We start from the raw sequence: 18,376 nt of genomic DNA on the forward strand, positions 1-18,376 counted from the left end.
GTTGAAGTGAACTACTCATTTTTATTTACTTAAACAGTAGTAATGATTTTTATTCCTCAATTCAAAGTGAAATCAAGTTAGAGTACATTACAGAGTAATGATTCAATTTCTTGATCGTCTGCTTTGAAAGTGAGCAAATTTGTAAGTGTGTTAAAGTTCAAGCTTCGGTCAACTAAAAAGTTTACTGAAAAGAAATGTCATGTTTAACTTTTACAGCAAGATACTGAGTAGAGACGCCACTAAGACTGGTTTTCTCCAACAATCTTTCTGTCTGTTCTTAAACAATCTTAATCTCTATCCTTGACTTTCCATAACACCTTACATCACAAACCACACCTCTGCTTTGGTCCATCCACCAATCAAAAAGCTCTCAAATGAACCGGAAGTGACTCTTCATAAAAAGGTTGGCACTTCCTAGTTCAAAGAGAGAAGAGTTCCAGAAGAGTTCTGGTGTAGAGTTCAAAGTAGAGTTCAGAGAGTTCAGGAATCCAGAAGGCAGAGAGTTTGGGAGTTCATGAATGCAAACGCAGGCATTCATGGATGCTGCTAAGCCAAACAAGCTGAACCAGAGACGATTTTGGGAATTATAACTTCTGTTTGGATAACCTCGCACGGTTCTCGAAGTATTTGGCTGTTCTCACTGAGACGCTGAACAGTGGTTGGAAGTGAGACTCCACGCCGGAACTGATCTATCTTCAGAAAAGGTAAAAGTCGACCTTCACCAAAAGTGTACTGTTTGGGACAAGCTGATTTCCGAAGGAGCGTGCACGTTCTGGTTAAAACAGACAAATTCCCTCACACATCTCTCTGTAAGATAAATCTCAATTTTCCATCTTTAAACTCTCCTTTCTGCTAGAAAATTAATCCAGATGTTTTCATTAATGTCTGTGGTGAAACAACGGAAAATCATGGCCGTATGGTTTTCCTGGTTGTAAGCTGATTAATTATGTTGTTGTTGTTTTCATATTTTGCCAAATTAATGTAAATGTTTGATGTTAAACTTTGATTCTGTAAAATAAATGACCGCATTCATTTTGATGGGTCAAAGAAAAATGACGTCTCACGTTACATTTCATTAAATTCAATGCACGTTTCATCCAGTCCAGAAAGATGAGTGAACCCGTTTTAATTGATGAATATATCTCAGCATCTGTTCATCTACATCTCTTTGCTTCAGTTTTCTGTATTTTGCACTCCTGTCTGCTCTGTCTCCTTGATTCCCTACTTTCACTGGGTCAGACCCCCTCAGGAGGCAGCTTGGCTTAATCCTTCATCAGCCTCTCGGTAGTTTTTCAGACTTCAGTTTCTCAGTCAGCACAAATATCGCCCCCGTCCATGCCCGACTCATGGATTGCACAACCATGAGAAACCTGACACTGCATATAAAGATACCTTCAAGGTAACGTCTGTCCCAGTAAAGGCTTATCAATAGTTCTTTTACTTGAAACACATTTATCATTTTACAAGAATCAAAGGCAGACTGTCGAGTAGTAGCAGTCAGTCATAACTAAAATATATATTGATAGATATCTGTATATTTTTTCTTTTGGCTGTTTGCTTCCATAGGGGTTACCACAGTGAGCAACTTGCAAGAAGATTTGTAGATGGGGGGTAAGAGCCTTCCTCAAGAGTCCAGCGTGGGGCTGGAGGCAGATATGAGGACTTCATCTTTCCCACCTAATTTTCTTTAAATTGTTTAGTTTAAACCTGCAAACTCTCGATCAAGGGCTCGCCTTTGCTAACCTCTGCACTTCTGCACCCTCTGTACAAAGAGAAATTACAGCAGTCCCTCGTTTATCGCTGATGTTTGGGACCACGCCCCCCCCCCACCCCCCCACCCCCGTGATAAGTGAAAAATCGTGAAGTAGGGATACATTAATCCAAGTTCAAGTTCAGTAAACTTTGCCACGACATGTGCTAGGCTGTAATCTCACTCATCACCTGTTACTCCCAATCTCCCTCCTTAAATAAACAATTTAAATTTAAATACTGTAAAATTTTAAATAAACAATCCATGTATGGATTGTTTATTTAAATTGTTACATTATTTAAATTTAAATTGTAGAGAAGAGAAGTGCAGCAGGACATGAAAGGATGTCACACAGCTTCAGCTCTGCAGCACGGAGCAGAAATATACTTCTTAATCAACTACACTTCAACACAGAAGCTCTAAAATAATTAAAAATAACTTTTAACACTTTTATATTTTGTGATTATGACGATTTTTACGATGTGACATACTTTAATTTTTAAGTTGGAAGACAAAAGTCGATGGGTGCATCTGGACAGCAAAGGGTTAACTCTTCACAAAGCTGCAGCAGGAGAAATGTGTGTGTGGCAGAGAAGGAGATCAGCTGATCAGCTGCAGGAGGGAGCTTCTCTTGCACTTGTGGGCTGCACACATGGTGCAAAATAATTTAAAATAATTTATTTTAAATAAACAACCCATGGCTCATCCATCAATCAGCAAATTGTGTCATGTCCGATCTTACTTTGAAAAACCGCAACCATGAAGTAGCGAGGGACTACTGTACAGCCATTTTGGTCAAACCTTTAAAATGATGTTATGAGAGCTCACATGATGTGTTAGCATTTGAAATATGTAATAACCCTGTCAAACTGATTGAGTTAGAATTTTTATTTTATTTTGCATATGTCATTCAGCTGAGGTGGTCGTCATGAAATAAGATGATTTTAAAACGTACTGAGTTCAGACCCGGCGCCCGAGGGCGGGCCGGCTGGGTCACCCACCTGTTCAGGTATCCCCCCTCCCACCCCCCAAGACACATTACAACACTGTGTAAATAACAAAGTCCATCCTCAATAATCCAGATATACAATCCAACATTTTTCAGTCAGTTCAGTCCTGACTGTGTAAATAAGTTGAACATATGCGATGTATTGACTCAAAACAACCAGCAGAGGGTGCTGTAGGTGATGAAGACAAACTTTTTTTTTTAATCTTTATTGAAAAAGTACAAAACAATACAATAAAATGCAGTATACAGTAATGATATATCAGACGCCAGGGGGTTACAAACACAGACAATAATTTACAATAACATATTACATAAATATATTGAAGGGAGCACATAAGGTGCAAGTTTTTATGGCCTTCGTGTTGGTGGAGTATTTAATAGTTTTGATGTATTGTTTGACCTCATTTTCAAAAATTGAGATGAGAGGTTTTTGATTAGTGTAGACAAACGTTTTGAGAAGTCAATCATTTTTTTGAGAAGGATCTAAGCTGGAAATGTAAAACAGAATGGAAGGACAGATTAAAAAGATTTCATTGATCTGGAAACGCAGTTGTATTAGACCTAAATAGGCCCAGAGGGATTCCTTCCTCAAGAGTCAAGATGAACCTGTTCAATGCATTGTTACTACAGACAGGCAGAAAATAGGATTATTGAGTTCAATGATTTTTAAGACAGATTTTCCACAGAGTTTATTTTTATTTTATTTGCATGTCGGGTTTGTTCGACAAAAGAGTGGAAATGTTAAAAACGTTCAGTATTTTAAAAAAAAAACATTTTCACCTCTCTTCAGGAGTTCACGTACAGTTGTCTTCAAGTTTCTGGCGTTAATGTGTTTCAAACAATAATTAATGCTAATTTCTAAGATCTATGCAAAATTTGTTGATATAAATTTGAGCACAATTTCTTATCATTTTCTGGAGACCACATGTCACTGTTTAAGTTATTTGTTTTGTATTAATAAGCAACATGTGGTTATTTCACTCACAAGATTACATAAACATTTTTTAAAAGTGTATTTATATAAAATTAAATGAATGTTTACTCCCCCTCCAGCTAAATTCTTCTGGAGTCGGGCCTGACTGAGTTGTAGTACGTCTTACATTCTACACGTTTTATTCAAACCCACCAAGTAGTTCATGAGATATTTTGCTAACAGACATGCACCATTAGGGCAGCACGGTGGCGCAACTGGTAGAGCTGCTGCCTCTCAGCGAGCAGGTCCGTGGTTCAAACCCCGGTCCAGGGGCCTTCTGGGTAGAGTTTGCATGTTCTCTCCGTGCATGCGTGGGTTTTCTCCAGGTACTCTGGTTTCCTCCCACAGACCAAAAACATGCATGTTAGGCTGATTGGTAACTCTAAATTGTCTCTAGGTGTGAGTGAGAGAGTGAATGGTTGTTTGTCTCGTTTGTCTCTATGTGGCCCTGTGATGGACTTGCGACCCGTCCAGGGTGTACCCCGCCCCTCGCACAGTGATTGCTGGACATGGGCACCAGCGACCCCCGTGACCCAAAATGGAATAAACGGGTAAAGATAATGGATGGATGGACATGCACCATTATCTACATTAGTCAATGTTTTAAAAACACATCTCAAGTGACCTGTTAGTGCTCAGAGTATGAGTAAGTGATAACACTGAACCTCTACCGCAGTACATGCTAGCTCCTATCTGGACGATTTGTTGAGTTATATTAATTTTTGTGTTAGCTTAAACTGTCGAGCTGTGGTTTCCGTCTTAACTTTGACTCCAAAAGGTAATCAGTTATAAATGAATACACAGTGATTACTTTCTGATCATTTCAATAAAAGTCATCCAATGGTTCAGGAGATATTTTGCAAACAAACATAAAAAGATTTTGGCAAACACCATTCTTGTCTTCCCCTTCGGCTGTGGATGATAATGACAAACTGAGCAGCAGACAGGTGGCAAAGCAGTTTTTATCTTTTTTTTTTTTCCATTTCAACCATGACCGGTGCAGAAAGGAGATGAGAGTAAATGGATTTGCCTGCAGAAAGCTGGAGCAGAAGAACGGGCATGTCTACCAACAATGGGCCCGTCTCTTGTTCTCTCAGTTTTCTGTGGACCGTGCCAAGCCTAGCAGCTGACCGGGTCAGATATGTGAGACTCATCGCTCACCTGAGCACATCGACTGTTGTCATGCCAACGAGAGATATGGACCGGCAGGCGTGCGTACAGCCTGTAACCTGCCTCGGGGCCGTACTTGCATAACACGAAGAAGGTCTAGATGTGTTAGTGTTTCTCAGCGACACATCATCATTAATAATTCCCTCTGCAGACGGAGGAGCAAGTGTTGCAGAAGCTCTGCTGCCTCAGAACCTCCGAGTGAAACAAGCCCATCCTTCTTAGAGAACTGTCTGTGGGGTCTCTGATTTTGGTTGTTGTTGACAGTTTTAAGGCATTCCCTGCAAAGTCATGAAGACTTGTAGAAAGAAACAAAACCCTCACTACATTTTCTAATTTTAACCAACGATTTATATAATTTAAAACGAAGAGTTAAAGTTTGGGCTAACACTGGTGTTTGTTTCTTATGGAGACAGACAAAAAGATTAAAAACTAAGTTAAAATTCATGGAAGAGATGTTTTAGAACAAAAGGTCCACCAGTTTAAATGTACTGGTATTTATGCTCAGACTTGAGTAGCATCTGATAAAAAGACATGTTGAAACATAAACCTTCTGAAGTTTTGAAACAGTTGCATGTGCATGAAAGCTGAGCTCCGTCTTCATGGCGCTGCATCATCCTGCAGGTTTTTGTGATGGCTGTCTTCCTCGTTTTGTTTTGTCTTTCAGCAGCAGATCAACTCCAGTATTTTCACTCACTCACTCCAGTATTTTCTCCTCCCAGATTCTACATTGTCCACCTCCAGATGTGTGGACCTCCACACACCAGGGCCAGCCTGATGAAGGTCTGTCATGTGACTCGAGCTTCAATGTGGAATTTAGCTGAGTGCTTTGTTTACAGTGATTATGTACCCACGTTTCAGAATTGTTCAGTATATTAATTCACAGGAGATTGGGATTACCTTTCTTTTGGTTCACAATAAGCACAGTGTTCATCTTAACACTGAATAATAATTTAAATATTGTAATGATGGCATAGGATTGTTTTGTTTTAAAGACATTAAACCAATATTATGTCATCCATCATCTTTACCCGCTTCTTCCTCTCCAGGTTGCTGGGACCACTGGTGCCCATATTCAGCCACCACTGTGCGAGAGGTGGGGGACACCTGGACAGGTCTCCAGTCCATCACAGGGACACATAGAGACAAATGAGACAAACAATCATTCACTCTCTCTCTCACCTAGAGACAATTTATAGTTACCAGTCAGTCTAACATGCATGTTTTGGTCTGTGGGAGGAAACAGGAGTACCCAGAGAAAACCCACACATGCACGGAGAGAACATGCAAACTTCACCCAGAAAGTTTCTTGGCCAGGATTCGATCCGGCAACCTTCTCACTGACGGCCAACAGCTCTACCAACTGCACCACCATGCCACTTATATCAGTGTTTTGTATTTTATTTATTTAAATGCACTTTGCAAAGTAAGTTGCAAATTACATGTAATCTGTAAAATGGATAATAATAATCAGTCTGTAAAAGACCGTGAGCTTGTTGTGGCTCCTCGGACTGATGAAGTCCTTTGGATGAGAGACGAAACCTTTCAACACAAAGAATCTATCCAGAGGACCTGACTGAACTTTGTTGGATTTTTACTGGATTATTGAACATGAACTTTGATACATGTCGTTGTGTTCTTGATCACATTTGAACATTTCTTCAGTTTTCTTTTTGACGCAGCCCTGCTACAACTTTATTTTCTAAAGCTTGAATGATCATAATGTAAGCATATGCTTGATGATGATGATGATTGTGTGTGTGTGTGTGATAGTAAAATGTTTCATAAACCACTTGATGGATTTTAATGAAACTGAAAGTAATCTGTATGTGTACCTTCACAGCTTGTGGAGTCAGTACAATTCAAGATGGCCGTCAAAGCTAATTAAACTTGGCCAACACAAGAACGTCTCTAACCCAATTATTTGTACAGATATTGAGTTAAAATCTTTTGTGATAGTAACTGAGAGTCATCCATAATGCATACACTGAGCACCGACATCTTGAACGAGCTCTGTACTTCAAACTGCCTTTAACTATTAGTCAACACGGTCTGTCTGTTAGCAAAATATCTCATGAACCACTGTATGGAATTCATTGAAACTCTCAGCTAGTTATCATGAGGTGCACCTCTGCAGGCGATTAACGTTTTGGATTCAACCCAAGTCAAGACGGCTGCCACAGCCAGTCAACCTTAGCAAACACAAGAATGGCTATAACTCAACCAGGTTTAAATGTATTCACATGAAATCTGATGCAGCTTTTGCTGACATCCATCCTCATCCCATGCTCCAAACACTACCAGATTATGCAAAAACTTTGCTTAAGACTAAAGCGTGCACTGGTTTGGACAATCAACGTTTCTTTTAGTCTTATATTGTATTCTTAATTAAGCGATTAAAATCATTACCACGGACCAATGACAAGTCTCTGATGAGCTACAAAAAATGTTCAAGTTGTTGGAGATGAAATAATTTACTGTAAATCTGTGATATTTTGTTGCTTTTTTTTTGTATAACTATCACTTCTGGCCTTAAAAGTTGAGTGTCTGAACTTCTCCAGAGTTGATTCATCTTGTCAACTTGGAAAAATCTATTTAGACTGTGACAAAAGTTATTTCCCAACAGTTGTTTTGTTTTCAGAGCACGTTTGCAACTCTGGAAATAAATCTGGGTTCTCAAGCGTCTTGCTGAAGTTTATATAACTGAAGAAAAGCATACAAATAACCCCAATAAACTTGTGCTTCTTACGAACTTGAGGTTGTTTTTTTTTTTTTAATACAGAAAGTGAACAGACGTGCACCCAAAACCTTTATTTTCATAATAACGCACAAGAAAATATTTGACTTGCTGTGGGAGATTTTTTAAATTTAGATTGTCAGTTCGACGTTTGAGGACGATGAATCCCATCTGTTATCCAGATGTGTAACACGGTTAAACAGCTGTATCATTTTGCTGATTTGATTAATCAGTTTGCTTGACTGATCTCATCACTTGGCTCCGGGATCAGTGAAGCACTCTGATCACCACGAGGTCCACTCGGTGCACCGGTTAGCGAGCACAGAAGAGTGCGGGTCACCGCTGCTTCCAGCTCCATGACGCTAACATGCAGCGCATTAGTTTCACTGGAGCTGCATCAGCTGGTGAAACAAATGCAACAAAGTTCAGAGGTTAACTTGGAATCGTTTAACCTCAGAGCAATCCAGCAGAGCGCCCGTCACACGAACAGAGCGATGGAGAGGTGACCCTGGAAATGGAAAAAGGCCTGCAACAGACCTTCATGATTACATGCCACCTTCTTTCTTAATGATTAGAGGTGAAGGCACGTCGCTGCAGCTTTTAAACACTCTGTGCTACACTTGAAAACAAGAAGCAGTTTTTCATCATGGAATAAGATTGATATCAAACCACATCCAATGCCTTGATTAATGAAGTCTTTTAATTGTCGTCAATTAATTAATTAACTTTTGAGTTTGAAAGTTGATGCCATTATATTCATCATTAGGAGTGCAAGTAAACAGAAAACATCTGTGCTAATCAAATGATCATTTTATTTTCTTATTTTAAAGACGTTTAAAGATGAGAATAATCCAGTGAGCAATGAAAGCCGTACCGAGGCACTCGTTACTGTTCAGGGTTTGTAATGCTGCTGTTTTTAGGACTAAAATGAAAACATGCAAGTTCTTCATAAACACGTGTGGCTCGATTGTGTGCTATGGCTTTTGTTAGCAGCTGCACATTGTATATGAATAAAATTGTAAAAATATAAAATAAAAATAAACCAGCGAGGACCCAGCAAGGTTCTGTCAAAACATCTGGACGGTTTTTTTTAATGTTTCATCCTTCATCCAAAGGACTTCATCAGTCCGAGGAGCCACAACAAACTGAGTCCCAAGTATCACACTCATCGTAGAACAACCAGTTTGCTGGAGATAAGATGGTTTCTGGAGTCCGCCCTTTCCCCCGCCGACTCGTCTGAGGCAGCCATGCCAAAGTGGTTCAAAACATCAAAGTTCACGCTCAGTAATCCAGGTAGAAAATCCAACGAACCGTCCAGATGATCTGACTGAACTTTGCTGGACTTTCTACCTGGATTATTGAGCATGAGCTTTGATGAAAACCAGCGAGAAAGTTTCCCATTCATAGAAGTGGGATGTTGAGAAAGCAAGTGAGAAGAACGTGGTCCTCCTCAGCTGTGAGCCACTTCACAGCAGAAACATCAGTCAAAGTTTAAACAGGTCACAGAAAGCTGGACTTTACCCTGGAATAACATTTTAATATATTTAGCTGCTTTTATACAATTAAGATCAAGTTTAACGAGACCTACTGTTTAGTCTGTCTGTCTTTCAGGGAATGGCAGACAGGTGTGTGGTTACCATGGTGACCTTAAACCACAAGGAGCAGGTTCAACTTTTTTTATAAATGATCTTTTTTTCTCCTTGACACAGCTTTTACAATTTACGTCAGAGGTTAAACAGTATTGTTAGATCATGAAGTCTTTTCTCCAGGGATGATCTAGTTCTCGAATGTCTGCATGCGTGTCGCCACGTATGATGAGGGGGTCACCTCCCTAACTGGAGCTTCACGGGGCCCTCTAATGAAGACCTTGTCCTTTAATTTGTGACGCCTCATTGATCACTCACAAAGCTAGCTGTCTGGGGGCTCTTAATACCTCATCTTGTAACCCCCCCACATCAAAACTACCTGTCATCTTTTTCTCTGCCAGCACACTTTGAGCAACAAGTCCAGCTTCTAAGAGCCTGTTCGAGTCTGAGGCACAGGATGAGCTGAATTTAATGAACTCTGCTGAAGCCTCCTCCTTCTCGTGCCGTCAGACGTGCCTCCCCTCTAACCTTCGTGCGCCAGCTGGGGGGACAGCAAGAACGACAGCAAAAGGTTTGTGATTACCTTAGGATCAGGTGGTGTAGTGTGAAATTGTTGCCATGGTTGAACAGTGCACCTGCATACATGTAAGCCACTAACTGCTTGAAATGATGCCAAACAGGAGCCTTCGAGAAGATGCACTCTGTAATGAAAACTGACCTGAGAGCTTTTATTCCCTTTCCATAAAATCTTTATGGAAATGCTGCAATTAATGCTGTAATAAGTTTAAAACTGCAGTGGGATTGTGTATCGCTGCTCATCACCCAGGAGGAACTCTGGTAAACATCTTCCTCAATGACACCAGCAGCACAGATCCCCCCCGTCAGAAACAATGAGCTTTAAACTTTATGTTTACAGCCGTGATGCTGCAGTCGGAGGCTGTTTGTTGACAGTGGAGCTCCCAGGCTGTGGGGGCAGACGGTTCAAAGTTAGCACCTGTTCAGGGGAAACATCACCCACACCTGCACTTCTGTTTGAACTCAACTGAGAAGAGTCCCTGCAAAATGGAATAAATGGCTAGACTTTTGCTACAGAAACTGGATTTTTATTTCCACTCTATCAGAGCAACAGACACAGTAAAGATTTTTTTTTTAAATGAAGAAACAAATGGAATGTTAAAAACATGAAAAAATAAAACAAAATCTAAGTTTAAATTGTTTAAAATCATCAACACTATACCTTAAAGTCTCATGTCTGAAGTGCTGCGTACATTCAGACTTATGTACAAGTCCAGTTATAAAAAAATTATATAAAACTCACATGAAATCATTCTCAACTATATTTACTTGGTTTCAACAATCTTAAGAAGATCCTGAACTGCATTAAAAGGCATGAGTTTTTATCTGTGCTGTAAGTTTTGACGAGAGGTGAGGAACCACCTCTGTTCATTTATGATGTGAACAGATCACAGATGGTCAGGTGAGTTTTAGACACAGAGAACGCCGGGTACAAAGGGACTGAAAACTCCTGCCTGTAAGAATGAAGTAAAGCGAGACTGCCCCCTGGTGTCACACTGAAGAACGATAAACTGCCCTCTTCAAAGTCGAGGAACACTCCCAGTCTCTGCAGCCCGTCTGCCTTCACAGAAACGGACTCCTTGTTGTGCAGAGCTTCCACCTTCCTTCGGTCATAGGCCAGGCACCAGGAGGAGCTGTTGAACCCCAGGCGAGAGCTGTCCTTCTGGCCTTTCCTTTCTATCTGACTCTCGCAGAGCCCCACCTTCCAGCGGCCGTCGTCTGCGGACACCATCACCTCCCAGTACCAGCGCCCTCCCTCCAAGGCAGAGGAGGCCAGAACCTGCGGGAAGGAGCTGAAGCGAGCCTCGTGCTCTGAGTAAGCCTGCTGGGAGTCGCTGTAGACCACCCTCCTGTTGTTTGCAGACAGCTGCAGCTTCGAGTGGGCTGTATCTGCATCCAAGACAGGAACGGTGCCATCTGCACACAGAAAACAAAGTTATAGAGTATTCAGACATAAAGATGCAGACTAGCTGAACACAGGAGGGCTTTGAGGCGCTCTATCAGCGTAATTAGCTACAAGCGTCTTACAGAGGAGTCTGTAGAGGTCTCTGTCTTTGCCAGGCATGGTGATGACAACCGCATCCAGACGTTTTTCTGTCCACTTCTCCAGGCAGCTGAGTCTAGCATGGTCCAATTCCTCTGGACCCTTCAACTTCTCTACAATATTCCCCACATCGCTGGAGGAAGAGCAGAGTCAAAACACAGTATTGGAATTGATAGAATTACTGCTCGTTGTCCAAAAACAGGCTGAAATATTGCAGTGACGAAACAATACAGTTGTATCTGTTTGATATTCAACACTGGGTCAAGCAGGGCGTGGCTAGGACGGTTGTCTTCCAATCACACGGTCAGGGGTTCAACGTGTCAGACACTGAACACACCAACATCTCTGATATGCTGATTATACTGTTGTATGAGATTTAAAGTGCTGTGTTTTGTATTTAATGGGAAGCAGAGCAGGGTGAATGAGAAGTTCTGTAAAGTGCTTTGCAGAACCTGGAGATTACAAAAGTGCTATAAGTGTGAGCCACTTATCATTTAATAAAGAATATATATATATATTAAAGGATGTTCAGACTCTGCTATATAAACACTGACTCTGAGGAGGCGTGTCTTAAGAGAATTTGTATCAATGTTATTTTTTTCTAATGAAGTAAAATTAGATCATGGTCATGATCTTTAGATCATTTCTAAAATTAGATCAATGCATGTGGAAAGTATTCTTCATGTATTGCATCAACTCAAACTGTTATTTTATTTTAGCTAGCAAACTGCTAACTCTTCATTTTGCATAGCAGACATTAAACAACTTACAGCTGAGAGACGCTGCTGTATTCCTGCAAAGTCAAAAATGGGAAAATATCAATGAAAGTTTTGTAAAGAGAGAAAGCTGTTCTCTGAGAACCCAACCGACCATGATGAAGGCCTGATCCTGAACACGTTGCTCTCCCCTGGCATCAGCCAGACCCTCCAGAGTGTGGAGGCTGCTCTGGATGGACTGCAGGGAGCTCTGGAGGATGCAGAGGTCCTTCTCCAGACTCCCCAGGACCCTGTTCTCCTCCTTCATCACACACTCAAGAGCTGACTGCTCCTCCTGCTCCAAAGCCTCTCTGATGGTTCTGTACTGCTGCTTCACTCCTTCTTGTGCTTCAGTTAAAACTACCTGAACAAACAACAAAAAACAGCAAGCACCCTTAATGATAAAATCTCAACGGGTAATTTGATCAACACCTAAAGTTAAGGCTGTTATGAACAGGGGACATTTCCTGATGCATGCTCAATAATCCAGGTGGAACAGGGGAAATTCCTTCATGTGGGTGTGCAGGGAAGATAAACAGTTCCTGGAAATGTTGAGTTGCCGAGTTGTTTACTTATTGCTCAGCAGATGGGTCACATCAGATACTGAGGGTAAATGTTCATGTGCTGATCACAAATCTGGATCATTTTCTTCAATTCATACAACAATATATTTAAAAGAACAGTATCTGATTTCATTTGTGTAAAATAAATACAATCCTAGGTCACGTACTTTTATCTAAGCACACAGATTACCAAATTTTTCGTCATACACGTCGCACCGCCCTATAAGTCACATCAGTCCAAATATGTAAATCCATAAATATGTCACTTTACCGTATAAGTTGCATCTATTATGTGTCACCACTGATGCGTTGCGTTTGTTACGCATCACTGATGACAACCCGGAAGTGTGGGCCGGTGTTGTGCCAAAAATTGATTGGCTGCCACGGGGGTGTGCATGGGAGGACTTTAACAAGAATTTAACAAGATTAATTCTTAAAAACAATTATTTGTTTGCTCAGAATTATAGTAAAGGTGTGTCTCAGTCTAACTTTTACTTAATAAAAGGACTTTAACAGTCAAATCAGAGGCATTTCAAAAGTATTTGCTGCCTCAGTGCTCCGGGAGTGTGCAGACAGGGAGGAAATCAGGAATAGGCGTGTCGCAATAAACAATAAATCAATTAATCACTTGATAAATTAAAAATATCGGTCTCATTTTCATTTATCGACTTTATTGTTTCTTCATGTCTCTCTTTCTACTGAAGACGCTGGATGACAAAAAGCTCAACACCGGTGTTTTTCACTGACCCCTCCCTTTCTCTTTAAAATCAGTTTTAACCTCCAAAATCACGTTTTTGGATCGTTAAAAGCAGCTAAGCTAAGAAGCTAAGCTACGAGCTAAGCTAACAGGCCAACTTTGGGAACAAAACGTCTGTCTTGTCAAAGCTCCAAAATTCATGGTTGTAACCCGTGCCTTTGTCTAAAAAGTTGTTTTTCTCTGCAAAAAGAAGCTGAGAACTTGTTTACTGAATTTTTTAATTAAAAGCTTTGTATGAAATATGCTAAAGAAACCACAAAGAGCGTCCGCCATTTTGTGAACTGGAAAAAGGAAAGAGAGACAGCCCATGTTACATCAAGGGGCCTCCCTCCCATTCTTCTTAAAGAGACATGCTGCTGCTCCCTCACTATCCATCCTTCAGTTCAAACAGTCTTATACTGCCATCCAGTGGTCAAAAAAGGTACTACGCATAAAACAAATTGACCAACATTTCTTCTTAAATTTGACAATATTTACTAATTATTGTCAAATTTCAAACAATATTATCGTTTATCGCAATAATTTCTGAGACAATTAAACACCCAGAAAAATTTATTATCATGACAGACCTAATCAGGAAGGAGAAACGATGTGCATTTCTTAGAAATTTAACAAGATAACTACTGGTACCTAAAAACAATTATTTGTTTGCCTGACATTATAGCAAAGATGCACTCTGTAGCACTTTGAGATTTTTGTTAATGAAAAGTGCGTTACAAATTAAATTCATTATTATTATTATTATTACTATTAAAGATGTGTCTCTGTTGAACTTTTACTTAATAAATGCACTTTAATGGTCAAACTAGCTGCATTTCACCGGGACGGTGCAGTGAAATGAAGCTGATTTGACGGTTACTCCAGACGAGCTGGACGAAGGTGGCAGGCTGTGCCAAGCCGATTGTGTCATTAATAGCCACTTTTACCTAGAATACTGTATGACACAACGGCATGCCATACTACTCGAGTGCCATCTGGCGGCTGAAAATGGTAGTGTTCAATATTTTCAGTCAGAATGAATGAAAACGGTCAAATCTCAGCCAAAAAATATAAATATGGGGGAAAAAAATTCATAAAAATGTCGCTTCGGCCTATAAGTCGCAAGGCATGCAAATTATGCAAAAACCTGTGACTTATAGAGCGAAAAATATGGTAATTTGCAACATAAATGTGACCCCAAGTTAGAGCAGACATCTTGTTGTAGTGTAAGCTAAACATGCGTGTAAATTAAGGACGGCTTCCTCTTACTCTGAACGTTTCTTTCTTCTGTGTGAGTTCAGCCACTCTGCTCTTCACTTGCTGTTCAGCATCCTGCAGCTGCTTCATGTCTTCCTTCAAGTTGGCCTGAGGAAAACATTTGCAAAATTAAGAATATAATACAGAAATTCTTATGTCAATAAGTTTTAAACACATTTATACTTTGAACTGCAGCACGGGGACCATGTTAGAACCATTCGTCTTTTCTCAATAACATCTCATCTGTCTGATGAGAATAGTGGCTTCAAACTATATAACAAAATTATTTTGTAAAAAAAAAAAAAGTGTTTATTAATAAAACTAAATCGAGGTTCAACTCAACTACAAAATGTGCACAAAAACATAAATAACATTGCGTTGTTCTTACTTAATGTTTAAGGTTTTCAGAACTGGAATCTATAATGGGTTACATCTCACACAAGGACTCTGATATTTCAGACTGAAGCGTGAAAAGCCGATGCGCTAAAGAGTAAGAAACACACATGAACAGTATGAAACTGCACCAGAGCAGCACTCACCCGGAGCTCCATCTCCGCCTCCCTGATGCTGATGCAGGCATGGTTGCGGTGGCAGCCTATGACAGTACAAACAGTACACACACACACTGCACACTGTCGACAGTAGATGCGGTTTATCTCCTGGTGCTCCTGGCACCTCCAGAGTGAAATGTCCTCCACGGGAGGAACCAGGGTGTGATTCTGGAAGACCACCGATTCCAGATGGGGCTGGAGGTGTTCTTTGCACATGGAGGCTCCACACACCAGACAGGTCTTCACTGCTGGCTGACGCTCAGTTTTAGGGCAGTAATGACAAGAGACAGGACCTGTGTGCTTGTTCTCTGGCGTGAGGAAGACGCCAACACGGTTAGAGGATCCTGAAGCAGCTGCAGGACTTTTGGAGAATATCAAAGGTATCTTGCTGGCTTGCTGTGCAGGGCTTGAAATTTTCCCTGGAGTGGAGATCCCAGGTTTGCAATCAGAGTTGGCAGGCGAGGCAGGTTTCTTTGGTGAGACGTGGGTTCCTGTGACACAGAAACCTTTCTTGGGGGTTGCAGAGGAAGATGTATCACACAAATCTACTTCACTGGAGCTGTCAGAGTCAGACGGTAATTCAGATTTACGCTGGTTCTGCGTGATTGAGATGTCTTGAAGCCCATCGCTTGGAGGTACTTTGCTGTCAGAGTTCTCACTGTTGGATGTGCCATCACCACGTTCAAACTGTACCGATTCTGGGTCAGCTGCGTTTGTAGATGTCCCTACGGCGGTCGACTGCCCGGGTTTGTCTGACAGAGAAGTGGAGGAAGACCGAGTGTCACCGGACCGCTCAGAGGGAGACTCCACAGCTGTTCGCTTTGCAACATGTTCCTCTGAAACTGGCGTGCTGGCCTTTCTCTTCCCAAGGAGTCGACCGGTGACTGAGGGCCTCCTCAGGTCTGAGTCAAGTGTAGTGTGTTGTGTATTACTGGATGTGCCTGCACAAAACACGCATAGCAAATCCGTTAAAACAGGTAGAATTAACAATTTTACAACAGATAAACACCATCAAGTTATTTTATTTTACAATCAATAAAAAGTGTGACTTTGTAAAATTCTAACAAATAATGTTGTAAAAAGTTCTTTCATTAAATAATACATTTTGTATTAGTCTTGTACGCATTAGAATGAAGCCATTCTTTTTTTCCACATCTATTTTTTTCTCGGGAGTAAAGTCCAGTCAACTCGTTGTAAGAGTGAATTGTATTTGACTTTTTTTTCGTGTCAGCAGGTTAAGAATTGTGTTTGTTACAGGCTAATAACCGCGTGCTAGCCTTAATGTTTCTGTTTTCACGTAACAGCACTTTGGCTAACGATGTTGTTAATAAAGTGCTTTATAAATAAAGTTGTTTTGTATTGTTCGTGACAAGCAGCGTGAGCACACCTTAACAGAAGCTAACTAAGCTAGCAGCTAACTGTAAAACTTTGACAGTAAAGGTCTCTCGATTTAATTTGAAGGCCAGTTAAAGCAGTGTTGCTACATTAACTCGGTGTACCTGCAGTGCTGCGGCCCGGAGGCTTCCGAATGAAATTAAACGGCAGAGTCTGGTACACAGCTTTACACCTCCACTCCGGACAGTGGAACGGTCCGCTCGGGGTAACGCTCCACAAGTCTCCGATACATCGTTGGCAGAACCGGTGGTTACATTTCAGGGTGACGGGGTCCCTGGTCATGTCGTTACAGACAGGACACTTCGTCGGTGTATCCAGCGCTGCACCCATTTTGTTTTGGCTAACGTTTAATTTCTGTTTCCGCAACAAAGGGGGCGGGGCCACACATTTGAATCCCGCTTCCTCCACGATCGAGTCTTTTTTTTTTTTTTTTTTTTAACTTTATTAAACTATTACAACATAACAGAACAAACATATAACAAAAATATTCTGTCATACCTCCTAAGGTCTACATATACTTAAACAAATTAACATATTATTCAGCATAAATTCAAGTTTAAGTAATTATTATTATCAGATAAACAGTAAATAATATGATGAAATCAAAACACAGAACTATTTATCTAACATTCTACATAATTACTAAAATAATTTGTCAGAGGGCTATATTATCTGAGCGAAGTGATCAGAGAACATTTTTGCTTGTGGTTTTTTAGCACTGTCTAATATTAACATCTGGAGTTCTTGGATGAATACAGCCCATAACGGCTTAGATTTGCCATATATACATTTATATATATATAATTTCAAGATTATGATAATGTTATTAACAAAGTATTCATCTTTTTAGTTTTAGATGCATATTTATATAAGACATTCTGAAGGGCGATGGAGTCTATCTTAATGGACTTGATGGTCAGAAGATCGTGAAGGGATTTCCATAGCGTCACAAAATGACAGAAATAAAACAAATGTTCTGATGTTTCAGGTTCTCTATTTCTGATAAACTCATTTGAAGGATAAATATTATTTAGAGTTTTGAAATGTAATTATTTATATGTTGGTGGAAGAGGGAAACCCAGATATTTTGTCATTATTTTTATTCTTTCCTTCTTATTATAAAACTCATAAAACTTTCTTCTTACCTGACGAGTATATCATGTTTTTATTAAATGTTGTCTTAAAAAATTGTTGTTACATTTTTTTTCTGTATTAAATTTAGTCCATTGAGATTGATGCTCGGTAAACTAATTGCTGGTTTATCTTCATAATTGTTATTTTGAGTGAGTTAAAGAGGAAGTTCAGTTTTTTGATGTGGGGGGTTGTGGAGGTGACGACTAGGTAATATCTTACCTGCAGTAGATAACTCTTTGAATGATCTCAGTTTGAAGGATCAGAGGTCAGTTTGGGGTTGATGGTAGAACTAAAAGTTCAGTGGGAACAAGAAGTTGATTACTGCCATCCTTATTTCACTCTCAAAGTTTCAGTGCAGTTCATTTTGACACTTTAAAAAAAGATTTTGTAAGTGTGTTTATAATAGTGTTGACAAAATAGTTATGTAACACAGACGTTAAGGCCAAAACACCATGAGCACCACTATCTATCTGCAGTAAAATCTTCATGTTAATGTAATCAAATAGAATTTTGCTTGATTAACAAAATAAACATATTTCTCAGATAATGTTTTTACACAAGATGGCCTGCTGATTCACGCACTTCTTATCTAGATGCTGTTTGAATAATGTTTTTACTTTTAGTTGTAATTAGTAATTTGAGGC

At 40.1% G+C, this 18,376-nt stretch overlaps 1 protein-coding gene across 1 annotated transcript; it reads right to left on the reverse strand.

Moving 5' to 3' along the window:
• Positions 1–10,669: 10,669 nt before the first annotated feature.
• Positions 10,670–16,934, reverse strand: si:dkey-29p10.4 (E3 ubiquitin-protein ligase TRIM47). The gene is made up of 7 exons (XM_037682980.1): positions 16,694–16,934; positions 15,192–16,144; positions 14,665–14,760; positions 12,212–12,460; positions 12,112–12,134; positions 11,326–11,474; positions 10,670–11,214 (listed from the first exon to the last, which is right to left on the reverse strand). Exons 1-7 carry the CDS (start codon positions 16,926–16,928, stop codon positions 10,670–10,672), a joined length of 2,250 nt encoding a protein of 749 aa, XP_037538908.1. The 5' UTR covers positions 16,929–16,934.
• Positions 16,935–18,376: the final 1,442 nt, after the last annotated feature.

This window comes from Nematolebias whitei, chromosome 10, assembly GCF_014905685.2.
Source record: "Nematolebias whitei isolate Nwh7 chromosome 10, NemWhi1, whole genome shotgun sequence".
In the NCBI taxonomy this organism is placed as follows: Eukaryota; Metazoa; Chordata; class Actinopteri; order Cyprinodontiformes; family Rivulidae; genus Nematolebias; species Nematolebias whitei.